The 16545-nt window shown below is 41.1% G+C and overlaps 1 protein-coding gene across 1 annotated transcript in view; it reads left to right on the forward strand.

Moving 5' to 3' along the window:
* Positions 1–16545, forward strand: part of klhdc3 (kelch domain containing 3) — a 28213-nt gene that overhangs the window by 1235 nt on the left and 10433 nt on the right. Inside the window, exons 2-8 of the mRNA XM_080036530.1 lie at positions 664–905; positions 2759–2935; positions 3193–3308; positions 3394–3465; positions 4959–5172; positions 5851–5937; positions 7282–7390. Of these exons, the coding sequence (XP_079892656.1) occupies positions 752–905; positions 2759–2935; positions 3193–3308; positions 3394–3465; positions 4959–5172; positions 5851–5937; positions 7282–7390 (929 nt within the window). The 5' untranslated portion in view covers positions 664–751. The remainder of the gene's footprint in view (positions 1–663; positions 906–2758; positions 2936–3192; positions 3309–3393; positions 3466–4958; positions 5173–5850; positions 5938–7281; positions 7391–16545) is intronic.

Here is a 16545-nt window from a genome sequence, read left to right on the forward strand (position 1 = left end):
TATTTAGAATTGGACACTGTGTCTGGAAGTGTTGTTGATTCACTAACTGCTAAAACTTTTCAAACATTCAAAACCAACCAACCAACCAATATTGTTTTCTTTTCAATGGATCAGACAGAAACACACTATAACACCTCTGTAACCCATATAAGAATTCACTGTTGAAAGTCTTATAGCCCATAATGTAATAACAAATAATAAAATGATTATTATTATTTTTTTATATGAAACTCAGAATCTGGTCGATAATGTAACGATGCTGAGCCAATGACGTTTTCCCATAAATGTATCACCTTATTTCATTTTGGTTCACTTCGTACATTACGGAGCAAGGAACTGTAGAAGTGTGTAATTATGTACATTTTACTGCTATGAGGGTTGCATATTTATTTATATAATTCTATAATCAAAACTTTTGTAGTGCAGTGGGAGGGCACTGGGGTGGGAGAGTAAAGAGAAAGGAGTGGTAGGTGTAGCTCTAATCACTTCTTAAAATACTCTTCCAGTCTAGATAATACAGGGGCTTGAGAAGCTGTCAGCAACAGCAGAGCTGAGCAACTCGTAGCCCTAGAGAGGACAAACAGTTGCCTTTTTTGTGATCTTCCCCCATGTACTGCTCTCCTAAGCAGAGTGCTGACCCAAACGTTGTTGTCACTATTGCAGGTTTAGGTGGTGTCGGCTTGATGGGATCCAAGTGGGCGACAGAGTGATGGTCTAAGGACTGGCAGTCACAGAGGTGCTAGCGCGTGGAATGTTGCGCTGGTCGGTGCACCTGGAAGGAGGGCCGCGGAGAGTCAACCATGCTGCTGTGGCCGTGGGGCACAAGGTGTACTCCTTTGGAGGCTACTGCTCCGGGGAGGACTACGAGACACTGCGTCAGATCGACGTGCACGTCTTTAACACAGGTAGGCGGTCAATATTCACATGAAGTACTTAGATCAGTTCTTGTTTTTAGGTGTTATTCCTGTCATTTAAAGGTGGTGTCGTGCTTTTCATCAAAATCACTTGTTTTCACTTATTGTTAAAATCAGTTATTATCTCCTCACAAGCCACTTGTATCTGTCTGTTCTTTGTGTGCACTGAAAAAACAAAATCTGGTGCTCAGCCTTGGCTCTGTAAACTGGCATGTTGCTAGCTTGTTTACATACCAGTTTACAGAGCTTAGGCTGTGTATTAACACCAGATCATTTTTCAGTGCACACACAGTACGGACATTTAGCGGTGGTGGGAAGAGTACTCTGACTTGTCATTGGAAAGCTAGTTTATCTTCAAATTTGTGTACTGTAAGATTTTGTTTATACTAAAAAATGATTTGTGTCCTAAGTAATAGGTGAAAAGGCATTCTCCTTTTAATGTCCCACTTTTATCCGTTACATCAACGCTGGACAATATTTGTTTTTCAAGTGGTAGAGTTGGGGATAAGAGTTTGTTGAACCTTCACCACTTTAACAGTAGCTCAGTACAGCTGGCAGTTAAAACCAAAGCTTTCCATTGCGGTTAGGGAAATGCAAGTTTGTTTTTTCCGTTGCCATCTCACAACAACACAGGTGCTTTCTTAAAAAAAAAGCCTGCTCTAACTTTTATAAAACTGCTCCCTTTTCTTCCCTGTAGACCATTTCAGGCATATTTTTTTCCCCTCTGTGTGGTCGGCCACCTGCTTTAGGGTTTTCAAACTTTTTAGAGTAGTTCGTTGTGAGACTACATGCTGCTGTTAAGTGGAACCGAACCCTAAATTACGATGCCCCTCTGGCCGTTTGAAATGGAAACGAGACCACCTTTGCTATTGTTTCAGAATTTAATCTTGTCACTTGTTTTGTGCTGCTTCTCTTTGATGTCTGTTTTACAGCAGCGTCTGTTCTCTTTTGAAGTCCTTTGATTTGGTTTTCTCTTTTCTTTGCTTGCCTATCTCTCCAGACATTCTTACTTTTCATCCTTTTGCTTTAGTGAACCTGCGAATAAGCAACTCACATTTAATCCAGATGTTTCAATCTACGTTACATCTTGTCATGTTTTATTGTAGGTTTAAAGATGAAATGTGACTGTCTATTTCTACAGCATAGAGAGCTTGATTAAATGTCTCTCTACTGACCCTTATTTTAAGTTTAAGATTGTAATATTTTGTATATGCAATTCCCAATTATTTCATGTATTGTTATTGCTGATTTTATTTTGTAGTATTTTACAAGTGTACCTTGTTACCATTGTACTACTACAGCATGTGATTGTAGTTGTATCTATGTTGGTATGAAGCTTGACTAGGAATACTTCACCCAATGTGGAACTGCCGTTCTATCATTATAAAATCGCTATTATAAGATATTGAATGAGGTTTTTCTTCCCTCGGTCTTCCCTTGGCACAGCTGTCCTGTTAATCCTAACCCTACATTTTCCCATGTGTGATGTCACGCATGGGAAAATGTAGGTTGAGACAGTGAGACCATTAAAGACTCTTTCTGCCTTTTCTCAGGCTTGGATTAACTGATTTCTGAAAATGTTGCACATTTATTCTACATAGGATCTCAGAGTTCAATACACCTTCATATTTCCACTGGTCAAGTAGGTCCTTAAGCAGACATTAAACATAATAAGTGATAATACATAATATAGTAGATTTTCTTATAAATTTCCTCTGACAAAAAATATTCTAGTGTTTATTAGGTTGTATTTATGAAACAACAGACACAAATTTAAAACCAAATGTTACTTTAACACTATGTAATGAATGAATATATTCTTCTTGACTTGTTTTGCACTTCAGTGTCTTTGCGCTGGATGAAGTTGCCTCCAGTGAGGTTGGGAGGTCAAGAACGCGCCCGCGAAGTGCCATATATGCGTTATGGCCACACAGCTGTGCTGCTGGATGATACAATCTACCTCTGGGGCGGGCGTAACGACACAGAGGGGGCCTGCAATGTGCTTTATGCCTTTGATATCAGTGAGTAAGACCTTCATCTAACTCGTGCTGGGTGTCAGTTTACATGCTGCGTTTCCTCTTGAGATGCACCTGTTTTGACGTTATGGCAAGAGGGGAGAGAAAATTGTCTTTGCAACAGGGAGTAACACCTGCTCATATTTGATGGCTTTCTATTCCACATGACTAAAGTTTTCTATCCATAATATGAAATTATAGTTTTGACTCCCTGCAAGAGTTGCTTGGAGGGTAATATACTGTATACTGTGCTCGCTCCATAGACGCCCACAGATGGTCCACTCCCAAGATCACAGGGACTCTTCCAGGGGCAAGAGATGGCCACTCGTCCTGCGTCCTGGGGAAGGCCATGTATATATTTGGAGGATACGAGCAGCTGGTGAGTCCTCATCACTCGTCACGGTGGAACTTGCTCACTGAACATTAAAACCTGATTTAATTTAATCTCCTCTGCTGCTTTCAAGGCGGACTGCTTCTCCAACGACATCCACAAGCTGGACACCATCAACATGGTTTGGTCATTAATAAATGCCAGAGTGAGTTAAAAACTACTTTTGTTTGGGGGGTGGGTGGGAGTTGGGGGTTATTCCTCTAAAGATAATGTCATGCATTGTATGTTCAAGTCTACATATAAATGGACGTAAAGAACCCTTTCGAGAAAATCCAAAGATAGAATGGATTGGCAGAATGCTCGCTAACATTTAAAACCTTCTGGTTATTAACAGGGTTGGCAGCACTGCTACACCAGTGTCCAGTGGTCAGATTGGCTGGATAGAAAAGCTCTGCGATGTAATGCAGCTCCCTGGTAGTTGGCCAAGTACAGAAAGCCTCACAGAGGATTATATACACTCCCCTTTTGGGAAATGCCATTTGTGTTTGTAGGTGCAGTCGACCTACTCATGTGATAAACCCTCGCAAAGTATATTTTAGACCCAGACACGAGTCTCCAGGGTGAACTAGGGACAGGTGGAGGAAGGATTCAATCTCAGTTTTTAGTTTTTAGTTCCTACTATCTGATAACATTATGTCCTCATAGAGATTACAGTGTGGCGCTTACAGATTTAGTCGTGCATGTGACTGAACAATACATTTCTTTCTACATGCTCTCAGCCTTGCATTCCTTTTGAAAATCAAAATAAATACCTGCCGTGCCTTTATGCAAAACCTGTTTTCTGTAATGCTGAGTTTGTTTGACAATTTTCTTTTGTTATTGCATCGATTTAAATTTAAATACCCTACTATATTCTCTCGAGTCTTGTCTCTCCTAATTTGAGCAGAATCATTTCAATATATTTTCAAATGGTTTCATTATTTTTATTGAGCCAGGATTTTTTTTTACAATTTTATATTTGTTTTACAAGCTCTTATTTTACTCCAACCGCTCTATTTATAATGTAAGTAGGAGAGCCCGCTCGACTGCAAAAGATTTGTTGAAAACAAAGGCAGCTCATTCTGGAAAGGAGAGCATGTGAAAGGCTTTACCGTGGCTATAGGCCAGCTCAATGCAAAGGTGGTAGAGGCTTGTCTTTTGTTAGGCACCGATTCATTCAGTGCAAACAGATCACGTTTCATCATTGTATATTTGTTATTTTTTTCACTACTAAGAACAGAAAGTATAGGCGGCATTATTATTCTGAGAATGGTTCCTTTTTATGTTATGTACAATGACCCTATTATTGTAGATTCATTGTTGTTGAAAGGCTGGTGGTGCCTATAAAAGTGTGTTGGCCCTATTATGCCTTTGGAGTTGCTAACTGTTTCCACTAGATGGTGCTGTTGACCTACAGTTGCTTTTTTAAGAAGCCTCATCTTTGTGTGAAGAAGCTTTATACGGCAGGATTATGATAAACACAGAAAGTTTGTAGTCGTTGAACATTTATGAACTATTGCAGTAAGCATGTACATTACCTCCAGGGCCCTTGCTATCTGTCCTGAGTACACATATACTCTATATTCTGTCTCTCTCCTTAAACTTTATGGAGTGTAAAAGTAGAAAACGGTCCCAGCATCATCTGTCTCTTCTTGACAGGGCACCCCGGCGCGCTGGAGGGACTTCCACTCAGCCACCATCATCGGGACAAAGATGTTTGTGTTTGGGGGGCGAGCCGACCGCTTCGGCCCCTTCCACTCCAACAACGAGATCTACTGCAACAAGATCAAAGTGTTCGACACGGAGACCAACTGCTGGCTGAGCACGCCTACAGCCCAGCCATCACCGGAGGGACGCAGGAGTCACTCGGCCTGTAAGACACATACACACATCGTATCAAAATCAAAACTACTTTGTCATCCTCACTTTGAAATGTTTGCATTGTGTTTAAGTAGACTAAAATCCTAAAAGATTTCTTACTTTCTTACGGTAATTTTTTTATTTATCTCTAAGATTTTTTTTTTTAAAGTTTGGAGAGACAGATGAAATAGGGACGAGAGGGGAATGACATGCAGAGAACCACCACAGGCCGGATTCGAACCCGTGATCTGCTGCCTCTCAGGACTTAGCCTCTATGGGGGGAGGGGGGTAATGGTCAAACCATTACACCACGAGCCAAATGTATTTTTAATAAATTAAATTCATTTAGGTGAGAGTTGTGAACAACAAAAGCTTGTTATGAGAATTTTGTCACAATAAGACTTTATGGAGAATGAGGTTGCAGCAGATACAGCTGTTGCTTAGCGACGTTAATGATCCAGCACTTGTTATTAAACTAACCCATCTCTTTCTCTTAGTGTGAATAGACCCGCATAATATGTTTTACAGAATTCATCTTTAGGTCTATTTCCCCCATGATACATTTTCTAGTCTCACATTTTACCTGTTTGGTTTTCAGTGGTTCATACAGTTCCATGCTTCAAATGTCATTGATTTGCATGATAGACCATGAAAACATATTTTCATATTTGTTTTCCCTTCATGTGTCTAGTTTCCTACAAAGGAGAGCTGTATATATTTGGAGGGTACAATGCCCGTCTGGACCGGCACTTCAACGACCTCTGGAAATTCAATCCAGGTGATTTATTTATGTAAGATTATGGAAAATATGTGTTGTTTTTGCTTGTGAAGCACTGCTTCTAATTGTATCAGTCCTGAAAGCATTTCTTCACTAAATGCATCGGACATTTTTATTTTATTTACCTGCAACGATGAGTGTTTACCTCTCTAGAGGAAATGCAGCAGAGTCAGGGCTAGCTCGTGTTGACCCACTTTCCTCCTCATTCTTCTGTTGGGACAATGCATTGTAGTCAATCCTCTCACCGCTTATTGCATCGCTGTCAGTCCCTTGATAGTGGCTTGCTGCTCCCTGTTCATTATGTCGAGTGGGAAATGCAGATCCCCTGTCTCTTTGCCAGAAACTCACCGATGAAAAACTGACAATAATTCATTCTTTGGAGTCTTTGTCTGCTCTTACAAATGTTGCCAGATTGGTTTCTCGAGTCAATTAAATTGTTTTTTTCCCGGAAGAAACCATGTGCTGCTGTTGCAAAAACACTATTGCTTTCATAGCCAGAAGCAACAAACCTCGGGTATATTCATTGTCAATAGAGTCCTATACAGTGTTGTAATGGCATTGACTGAACTAAGAATTCTATAGCCAGATTCAATTCTTGTTGTGCATATGACAATAAAACAAGTTTTGAGGTGTATGAAGATGCATTAATATGTGCACATAACAGTAGGCATATACAGATTGTTCAACATAGCGGGTAGCCTAGTCATACCCATCTTTAACATTTAGTTTTTAGCAGCACATGACAGAATGTATTAGGTATGATAATTGAAGAGGCTTGCACTGGATGAACCTGAGGACTGCCTGCGGGCTTTGCAGTCCACTAGATGGCAGCACCTCAATGATAGTCCTAATTATCCAACAAGGTCTGAATGGCCTGTTGCCATAGAGATGAAATGATGCCATTGGTTGTGAGAGTGCGAGACTGCTCAGTTCATCCTTATATGGAGCAAATCAGAGAGCTCAAACATCGTCACTCATGTTGCACTTCAGCAGAGATTCTATTTCTGACATGTAAAGGTTTGTGTTCAAATGAAGGTGAAGTTTTGTCTTCTTGCTTTCATAACTCCCTTTCATTCCCTTATCCCTGGGTTTTGTGTTTGTGGTTAAATATAGCAGGTAGCTGAATGAACTGCAGGCACCATGACAATCAGTAGTAGGTTTATATAACTTAAGAATTTGACGTGCCAATCGTCTTTCTGTTGAGCTATTTAAAGCCAGAAGGTAATCTGAAGGTTTACTGAGTCAGCGGGGTGTATGCACATCTATTTTCTTCCTCTTATTCCATCATTGTGTCTAAATATTGTTATCTCAACTTTATTCCTGTCTTGTGTGTACACTCTACAGAAGCCTTTTCCTGGGAGAAGATAGAACCGAGGGGTAAAGGACCGTGTCCACGGAGACGACAGTGCTGTTGTATGGTTGGGGATCGAATCATCCTCTTTGGAGGAACCAGGTGAGGCAAAAGAATATTACTATTTGAGCTGTACTTTTCTACACTTTTAAACTTTTATTTTTTTACACTTTAATGTTAGGTTTCCCCTTCTTTTTAAATTAGCTCTTACATTTTTTTATCCATCTAAGGGGTATGAATATATTTTCATGGAGCTGCAAAAAGGCACATTTGATCTGAACTTCTCTTTTGTGCATTTTGCCAATATAACTCCTTCTCTACTCACATCTTCACCCTAATTACCCCTTACCCAAAGGACACAAGAGCAAAACAGAAACTTCTATTCACAAACATACATGCCAGATGCTACAACATATTGTACATGTAGATACACATGCAAATAGTCTATATTAACACGTATGCACAATGCATGTGTATGTAGCCTTAATTTAGGCTTAATAATTTGCAAGGAAACAATAGTTTGGATAAGCCGTGATTCAGTCGTAGATCCCCCATTTGAAATGTTCAGCGTTCAGATATCCAGTCAGTTTTCGTTTTAATTTTGTTCCCCCGTATCCATTTCCCACAGAGGAGTGTATGATAAAGGCTTAAGCTGACAACACAATGATAAAAACCTGTGTGCCGGCTGAGCCTTTGTTTTCTCATAAAGAGAGTGGTGCCACACAGCTAAATGCTGATTGTGACTGGCACCACTCACTGTGTTGCCTGCTCTCAACTTCTTAGTTATTCTGTAGAAAATATCCAAAAGAAAAACACTCCAATGAGTTCAAATGTAAGAGATGGGCTATGATAGCTCCTCCTCCCTTTGAAAACACTTAAGTTCTTCTAATCATTTCATTGATTGTTATCATAATCTTTATGAAGCACAGGCTCTGAAGATAAACGGCATTCTGTCTTTTTGAGCAGTCGGTGGAGAATAACTCCCTTCTCTTTTCTATTTGCCAAAAGGAGGGCCTGGCTCCTGCAGACAGCAGTCTGTGAGGATTACCTTGTCGACTGTAGGACAGTAGTGATTGTCTGGGGCTCGTAGCTGGTTAGGTGCCACTGGGCTGGTGACGGTCTTGTGATAGGCCAGTAGCCAGCGGACTAATGAGGTAGCTAATGCCGTTAGCTTGGTCCAGAGTACTTCAGGATCTTGGCTACTGTTATCAACGAGGCTGTGTTATCAGGCAAACCCCACTGGGAGCATCTGATAGTGGGGAACGGGAGGCTGTGGATAAGAGTCCTCTCAGCCCCACTACGTCTGCTGGATTCATTTTCTTCTGCTCCAGTGGTCACCAAATCATGGGTAGCAGCAGGCAGCACACCCTAATACACAAGTATAATCTGGATTCATCCATTATGCAAAAGCATTATAGCCATTATTAGGGTAAATAACGTTAAATTATTTGCGTATATTATATATAATGACAAGACCAAAGTATATTGGAATAAATTAGTTTGTGTTATCCTAAAGAGAAGGACCACGTTTATAAACTTTAACTATTGCTATTCTCACTGCACACCAATTCAAACAATCAAAATCCATTGCTTTTAAAGGGTAGTCAGTCAGAAGTCGATAAAGTCAGTTATTGATATGGAACCGGAAAATAGAGACAAAGAGCTTAAGAAGTTGCTTATTTTTTGTAAGATGTAATGCCCTGTTTGGTTTCTCGCCGGGATTAGTCCAGGATGGGTTTTAACTAAGGAGCCATGATTTCCTGTTGTGAGCAGATAGGGCTGGGGATGGAACAGGAGTGTCATTGGTGCCACTGGAATGATGGAGGGTGCTGGCTGAGCAGAGGAAGAAATCAAACACCACACAAAGTCTCCAACATCCTGTTTATATGGTGCAGGGGGAATTTCTTTTCTTTCTTTAAAAAAAAAGAAGATATATATCTTCTTCTTATTTTTTGGGAGAATGGGGCGAATTCAACTTTTCTGCCTTGAGCTGTAAATATATATTCATGCATGCACAGAACACATGCTTATAAGGGGAGAACTTGACTTATGTGTGTTATTTTAAAAGTAGAGGATTTGGTAGTTTTGCTCAGTTGTTCTAAGTCTGCCAGGAGATGTTGTTTCCTGTTACAGTACAAATTAGAGCATGATCCTCACAGGCTCCAAGCAAGTTGGCCACACAGGTTCTTTTGACCTGGGTTGGACGTTTGTTGTTTACATGAGCACACTTAAGCCTCTTACACACAGGAACTCCCATAAGCACCGTGCACACACATACTAAGACACACAAACAAGACTCCGGCAGATTTATCACACTCATTTGTTTTCCTATTAAGCTTCACTTAGTGTTTTAATTTCTGTCATGATTTGCGCTGATTAAGATTAGACTGAGCAAGTGTTTGTTCATTATACACCCCTAATTCAGTGTGGACATTAACCTTTAAAAGAGGCCATTGCTGTGTCTCCGATGTTTATTTGTTCATGACCTAACAACAGGAAGGAAGGTAACAGGGCTAAAAGAAAGTTACTGGTGTCTGTCTCAATGCAATTGACTAATGCTCGCACAGGCCGTCATGAATTATTTTGTGGACACATTGCTTGTGTTTTTCTTGGGGCTCCTCATGTTGGTCGCTCTGCCAAGGAAATTGTGTTTTGGATTTATGGTCTACATCTTGTTTTCCTGGGTTAGTTGTCCTTTCATATTGATCTAAAACAGAACCCCTCTGTCGATACTTCTCTCCCCCCCTCGTTTATGATATTTATTTTACCTGCAGGAATTTGTTCAGGAATAATTTATTACTTTAGTGAAGGACAATTAAACTATTAAATCCAAGAACCCTCTCTTTTCAAAGGGGTTTCTACTTTGGACTGGACATAACACTGAGGTGTGTTAACACTAAACACACTTGTAAAACAAACATAAACAGCGCCATAGACTCCAATGAATAAAAAGTGACTGGTGTAGACAAAACATGAGATTATGAGTGCAGCTCCCAAACTGTTCAGTGTTAGAAAAACTTTGGATATAGAATTAATGAGCCTTGACGTTTATATTTGGATTTTTACTGTTCTGGGTCTGATCAATTTGGTTGCTCTCCAAACGGGATTTAGTGCATGCTATTTTTTTGTTCTGTGAGTATTTTGTTTGGTACACACTTGCACTTCTTTTTATAGAGTAAATAAGCAGAATGTGCGTGTGTGTGAATGACAGGCTGGGGCATTAGTGGCAGTCTATTGAGTACCACTTACGTCAGTGTAAACAGGCCTGCTGAGCTCCAGTAAGGCGCGAAATTCTGCCCCATCTCTTGATTTATGACCTAAGGGAGCATTCTTTCTCACGGAGTGCAATTTGATATACCTTCAGCGCCTCTGCTACACTCATTTACTGGGACCTGCTCACTGCCCCACGAAGGACGAGCCGTGCATGACTAACTCCACCTGCACCGACCTTCACCTACGCACACAAGCAACAAGCAGCATACTTTGCTAAACCCTTTGCGCCTGTGTAACTTTCCCCCTCCACCTCCTGAGGAATTGAGCGCTACTAATGTTGAGTTCCACATGAAGACAGTGCCACATAGATTATGGATCTCCTGCTGTGGTTATGTTGTCATTGTTGGCATTCATCGCACTCTGTGTATAATTGCTTACGACAAGCCCAGGTCGGGCTAAATCGAGAAGCATTTTAAGCTCGGGAACAGGGCATCCTCTGAGGGGCAGGATGTGAACAAGGACATGACAGATTGGCATGCTGGGAGCAGACAGCTTGGAATCTGTGAAGGAGAATCTAGCTCTGGCCCCTTGTGCTAGTTGGACACGACAATGTGCATTCAGTCCATCATTGCATCATTTAGGGAATATATTTTTGCCGTGAAAGGTGTTGGTGCCTCCAAGTGTTGTGATTGGATGCTTTCTTTTTTGTCGTTTTGGTAAATGTTGAATTAGAAATCATACCCATTGTTTGTAGAATTGAAAAGTTGTGCCTTTTAAACCCTCTAGCTCCTTTATGTGGACTGCTGATAATGAGTGTCCTTCAAAGGGGTTTTAATTGCCTTTCCCTTGGAGAAGTGGGGACCAGTGGCTGTCAGTGTAGGTCTTGCAATGCCAAAGTGTCTTGAAGCGATGAATGAGTCTCTTTGATGTCATCACTTATATTGCAGGCCCAGGTAAAGTGTATTGAGTCTTATAGTTAGAGATGTTACTGTTTATAACTGCACTTATCTTAGTGTACCACGTCTTGGCAAAATGACAATGATTAATAATTAAACTGTTAGAATTGTGTCGAGCTAACATCCACTGAATGTTAAATGCTAAAAAAGAAATGCAATTAAGCTTGTGGCAACACATAGTACTCTGTCCTGGTTTTGTAAATTGATATATAATTTAATAACCTCTTAACATCTATTAATCAAGAAAAGTAGGAGAACGAGAGGCCTCCAAATGATTTTGACATTTCTGTGGCTCCACAGTTGGATGATATTGACTGTCGCTAGTTTTGGGAGCATGCTGGCGAGGACACTCTAATGTCACTATGATCTGTCAGGCTCCATTATAGTTGAAACCTAAATGAATGCTTCCCCTAATATATGATGAGAAACTATGTTTGGATTTAGAAAAGTCTTAAAATATCCCAAAGCCCATGATTCATTTCCCCTGGTTCAGAATATAAGTCAATTTGCAGAAGTCGCTGTGTGACAACGCTGAGATTTTGCACTGGCTTCTGCTCAGTAAAGAGGCCAGAAGGATTGAAGATCTGTTCCATCATTCTCTCTATTTCCAGCATAGTGTGCCACTTGTGTGTGTTTGCATGTCCCCGCGTCTGTATCGTCTTGACTTAATGACTCACAGCTCCTCTTGTTGAGCTGACGTCAAGAGCGGTGCACATGCTTACTTTGCTCTGCCAGCGTTAACGCATGTGTCCCATTGGGAAATATGCACAGGCACTTTTAATGAAGATGAAAGGCATGCTGACGCAGGTCTAACACAGTAGCAGCAAAACAATGTACATTTTTAAATGTCTTTTTTTTCTGTCGTTTCTGTCATAACCCATGTTCAAATAGGTGCCAAATGCTTAATATGAGATTAAATTTTATTTGTCTATAAACTTCTATTCCATTTTCAATGTAGAATTCAAACTGATTTTATTTGCCAGTTGTCTTACCCAGCGTTTAAAATAACGGCGTTACCTAACACCGTTCTTTTTTCAGTAACGGGGTAATCTAACTAATTACTGTTTCCGTCGTTACAACGTTGTTATCGTTACTGAACGTTAAATGCGGTGCTATGAATTGATTGAATAAACTGTAATCTGAATGCAACCCTGGCTCCATATATACTACACAAACTGCTAGTGACAAGACCGGTGTGTTAATAACAAGATAAGCAATTGTTATTTCTTATAGTGTTTTAAGATGTTTTTTATTCAGTGTGGATGACATTATAACTGTCAGTTGGTGGCCGTGACGTCAGTCAGCCGGAGCGCCTTTTTCTTTCTCTCTCTGTTGTGTGAGCGTGCAAGTTGCCGCAGTAACCACCTATCAATCCACGGTTGAAACGTGCTTTCCCTGAGTTTGTTTGCCTCGCCCTTGTGCTTGGAGTTTCCCGATCTCTATTATAAGTGCAGGATAAACCTCTTATCTTGCTGTCTGTTGATGTGCAATAAATATCGAAGGTTATGTAGCCTACAAGTAGGCCTACTTGTAGGCTACTTGTCTGTTGTACTCATTTCAACTGACTTGTGAAAACTGCTCAGAAAAATCCAAATTCTTTGAAATATTGCAACTTTTTTTTACAGTAACGCAAATAGTTACTTTCCCTGGTAAATAACAAGTTACTTCTATTATAAAGTAATTCAGTTACTAACTCAGTTACTTTTTGGAGCAAGTAGTGAGTAACTATAACTAATTACTTTTTTAAAGTAACGTTCCCAACACTGGTTTTACCACCAATTCCAGCTTTCAGGTAGGTAGAGTGCGGCTGCTATAAACCCTAAGCAAGAGGAAGACTAACATGGCAGGTAATCTCACTGGTAGCCAAAACATCCCAGCCCCGAAAACCTCTTGTTTAATCCCACCAAAACCTCACAGTGATATTTAATCTGCGTGGAATTTGACTGGTCACTTCAACACAGCAAGTTGCTGAGCCAGAGAGCTTCTGCAGAGTCCGGTGATTTTGTTTAGTAAATCAGGAGGGTCAAAAGCCTGGTGCCTCGATATCACCTACAAGGCCATTTTGCACCTTATCAATAGCTGAAAGGGCTGCTGTTATGATAGTCCAGCTGGCCAAAGTGTAGCTTGTTATCACTGTTGAACCTGACAGTTCAAATGTTAGACTAAACACAACTGGGGACTTAGGCCCAACTAAATCTCAAACACATAATTTTTTCACAGACATTGGACAATTACTCAATCTTTCTGTTGTGATTTTTGTTAATTTTTAAATCTAAATATCACACTGCCTGGCCTGCACCCTTCTGCACCCTATAATGTATCAAGACCTGCCAGAGTGAAACATGGCTCCAAGGAAGCACGCCTATCAACACACCATAGATTTTGATGCCACACACATGTTGCCGTTTGGCCTTCGGTGTCAAAGGGTAGGCTGCAGAAGTTTCCTTTATTAATTGTCTGCGTGTATGTGTGTGTGTGTTAGTATGGCAGAGATAAAACCTGTCAAACAGTGGAGGTGACCCCGACAGGATATGGGGCATCGCGCACGTGGCGGGACAGGACCTCGGGGCAGCAAGGCAACACAGTGATTTACTCTTCAAAGACAAGCCCATGATAGTATTTCATCTGCATCTTAACCCTCTTTAACCCACTAACAAGCTGTATACATTATGGTGTCATAGGGTTGAGTGTTACACGGCAGCACAAATAAACAGCCAGCATAGGTGCAGCTTTGTCATGCTGTTGTCCACATACATTTACACATCTAAATAGTAGTAGTTTAGCTTGTGATTTACTACTTTCACCACAGACCACCTCTTGACAGGTTTTTGTTCACATGTGACCAATGCCAGGCTATGAAGACAAAGTAAAAACAACAACAGGTGGAGCACACCAGCCCACTGATTTCACACAATATGAAGCTATTTGTTCAAAGTCAGCCCATGTATGTTCTAAACAGCTCTGTTGGGCAGTGAAATAGACTTCTATTAAACACTACAGGGCTTTTGTTAGTGAAAGAGAATTGTCCAACTTACATGAGTGGAAACACTTGTAGCAATAGTAAAGGAGCAGGATGTGAAGAGGTTATCACTTGGCCTGCAGACGTAGCTGTTTTATGAATAAACCTTGGACAAAAATCATAAAAAATACTTGAATTAAACCTATGGTCTGTTGCCAGTGCCACTGTATGTTGGTCAGTTTTTTTGTTGTGTCTCCTCTTAGGTGGCTGGCCTTGAGGCAAATCTTCAGATTGTATCTAAAGAGGAAGTAACCCATTTTTCCAAAATCTATAAAGGAGCATTTGACAAGCCCTCTAAACTTCCCCTGTATGTTCACCAGCTGTGTTCAAGGTCCTGAAACACTGTTTAATGTCCTCTTACTCATTTTGTACGGCAACAATGTTGATAACAACCCCCCTGATTAAAGGGACTACATTTATATTTGCTTGAGATTTATATAGGGCCAGTTTTTCCTCAGCATTACTACCAAATCCAATCTCATTTTGTCCAAGGTCTAGGGTTTGCAATTCGAGAAGCAGTCTTCGCTAGCGGCTGGCATCTCCTCTGCCTAATCTGAAGCCAGGCGTCTCTCTTTGGGAGCCAGCTGGAGTTTGTGTCTCACCCTCTGCATGGGGCTTAGGTCTGGGCAGCTACAAGTCTTAATCCACTGTCCAGCCACCGCCCAGGAGGGGGCACAGATAGCTGGGTAAGACGAGGTGAGACAGGCGAGATTAAGTCAAGAAAGAAATGGGACAGGAATCTATCCATCTGTGATAACCGAGTCTATTGGATTTGTTGAAGAAACTTTAGACCCAATACCTGAATTAACAGTCCAGTAAAGGCCATGTCTGGCCCTCCTGATAAGGTGCTCGGCAGGAAGTTGTAGCGCACGATGAGTTCCTGCGAGAAAGATGGTTCTGAAGGCGCAAAGTTCAATAGGAAGTGGAGAAAAGGAAAGGGATGCACATCATATCACTCCCAAGAATGAGGATACGGCCAATGAAGCCACTAAAAACAAGCCTATGATTTTTCGGGTTCCAGATGTACTGTTAACACCAGTGTTTGTGTTTGGAAGGAGAGGTATTACATATGGAGATGGAGTTTGCCTAATCCTCATTGTTTCTTCAATGCACTGTTTCTGAAAGGGATTTTGCAAAGTACATTGACAATTAACTTGATACAATATGGAGTGTTTCCAGGCTCTAATTGTCGCCTAATTAGTTTTTAGGACTGTATTGAACTCTTTCTTGTATCCCTACGGGACCTAGGTTTGGGAACATAATGAGGTGGAGCAGGCAGTGCATTGCTAGAATGGGACTGGCAATTGGGTGATTAGCCACCCTTATTGAGTGTTGTTTGAAACAGCAACCAGTGTTTTCTTAGTGGGGGAGCGGCATCACTCAGGCCTCATTCAGACTGGGAACCACTGCTGATGTAGGGGGGAGGAGCACTTTCACACATAGTGTTACTTTGCCGATCAAGTAACAAAGTGACCCCATCAAACACCAGGATGCCACATAAAGTGACTTTCCCGCTTCCAACTACTGCCAGTCTATCTTAGCACCCCTCTTCCTCTGCCTCTACGATCCCCCTTAGCCTCTTCCCTTTTGCGGTGACCAATAAAGCATTACCGTTCCTTAATGTTCTGCTGAATTTCACACCCGGGCCGACATTATCCATGAGCATGCGAGAAAGCCCTCGTCCCCAGAGGAACACAATCTTCTTCTCTCTTGTTGCTCCAGTTAAAGCAGCCTCTTATCTGCACCCCTTCACGCGTCATCATCCAAGGCCTATATACCTTCTCTTCATGTGAGCTGATGGCACAGTAGTTGACAGCTACTGCAGTGTGCTCAGAAGATAGAGATGCCACTTTTCCATTACTTAAGGACACTGTTGATGTTAGTGCCATTCCACACATATACTCACTGTATCTAATGCAACCAATGTAATGTTCTTCCTGCAATGTGGCATAGCAGTGTTTGACTTTGCACAATGAGCAGGTAGTGTATAACCTGCATGCTTACAGGATATAAAATCAAATACATGCAAGATAATAAAGGTCAGGATATTCAACAAGCAGAATTTTTTA

The sequence above is a fragment of the Ammodytes marinus genome, assembly GCF_949987685.1.
Source record: "Ammodytes marinus genome assembly, chromosome: 11".
In the NCBI taxonomy this organism is placed as follows: domain Eukaryota; kingdom Metazoa; phylum Chordata; class Actinopteri; order Uranoscopiformes; family Ammodytidae; genus Ammodytes; species Ammodytes marinus.